General features: G+C 67.5%; 1 protein-coding gene across 1 annotated transcript; it reads right to left on the bottom strand.

Annotated features, from left to right (window-relative positions):
- Positions 1-8: 8 nt before the first annotated feature.
- On the bottom strand, positions 9-498 carry LOC108525001 (protocadherin alpha-3-like; the record flags this gene model as incomplete). The annotated part of the gene is made up of 1 exon (XM_017866063.1): positions 9-498. A coding segment is annotated over one exon (490 nt), but the record flags the coding sequence as incomplete, so codon positions are not given.
- Positions 499-501: the final 3 nt, after the last annotated feature.

Here is a 501-nt window from a genome sequence, read left to right as displayed (position 1 = left end):
CGCGCCACCAGTCCCCGGCTGCAGCTCGTACGAAAGCCACGCGTTGTAGCCTGAGTCAGCATCCACTGCACGCACCTTCGCTACCACGTGGCCCGCACCCACTGACCGCGGCACTAGCTCACTCACTGCACCACCGATGCCACCCACCCGAGGCGTCAGCAGCACCGGCGCGTTGTCGTTCTCGTCCAGCACGAACACCTGCAGCGTCACGTTGCTGCTCAGAGACGGCACGCCCGCGTCGCGCGCGCTCACCTGGAACTGCAGCAGCTCCAGCTCCTCGTGGTCCAGCGGCTGCAGCGCGTACACCTTGCCGCTCTCCGCGTGCACCGACACGTAGCTCGACAGCGCGCGCTCGCCCACCCGCCGCTCCACCAGCGAGTAGGACACCAGCGCGTTCTCCTGCGCGTCCGCGTCCCCCGCCGACACTGTGAAGATGTGGCAGCCCAGTGGGTTGTTCTCCTTCACAAACACCGTGTACTCGGACTGCGTGAACGCCGGCGC

Source organism: Rhinopithecus bieti, unplaced genomic scaffold, assembly GCF_001698545.2.
Source record: "Rhinopithecus bieti isolate Rb0 unplaced genomic scaffold, ASM169854v2 repeat_38779, whole genome shotgun sequence".
NCBI classification, from domain to species: domain Eukaryota; kingdom Metazoa; phylum Chordata; class Mammalia; order Primates; family Cercopithecidae; genus Rhinopithecus; species Rhinopithecus bieti.
The sequence above is the reverse complement of the archived record's forward strand: the minus strand, read 5'-3'. Positions and strand labels throughout refer to the sequence as shown.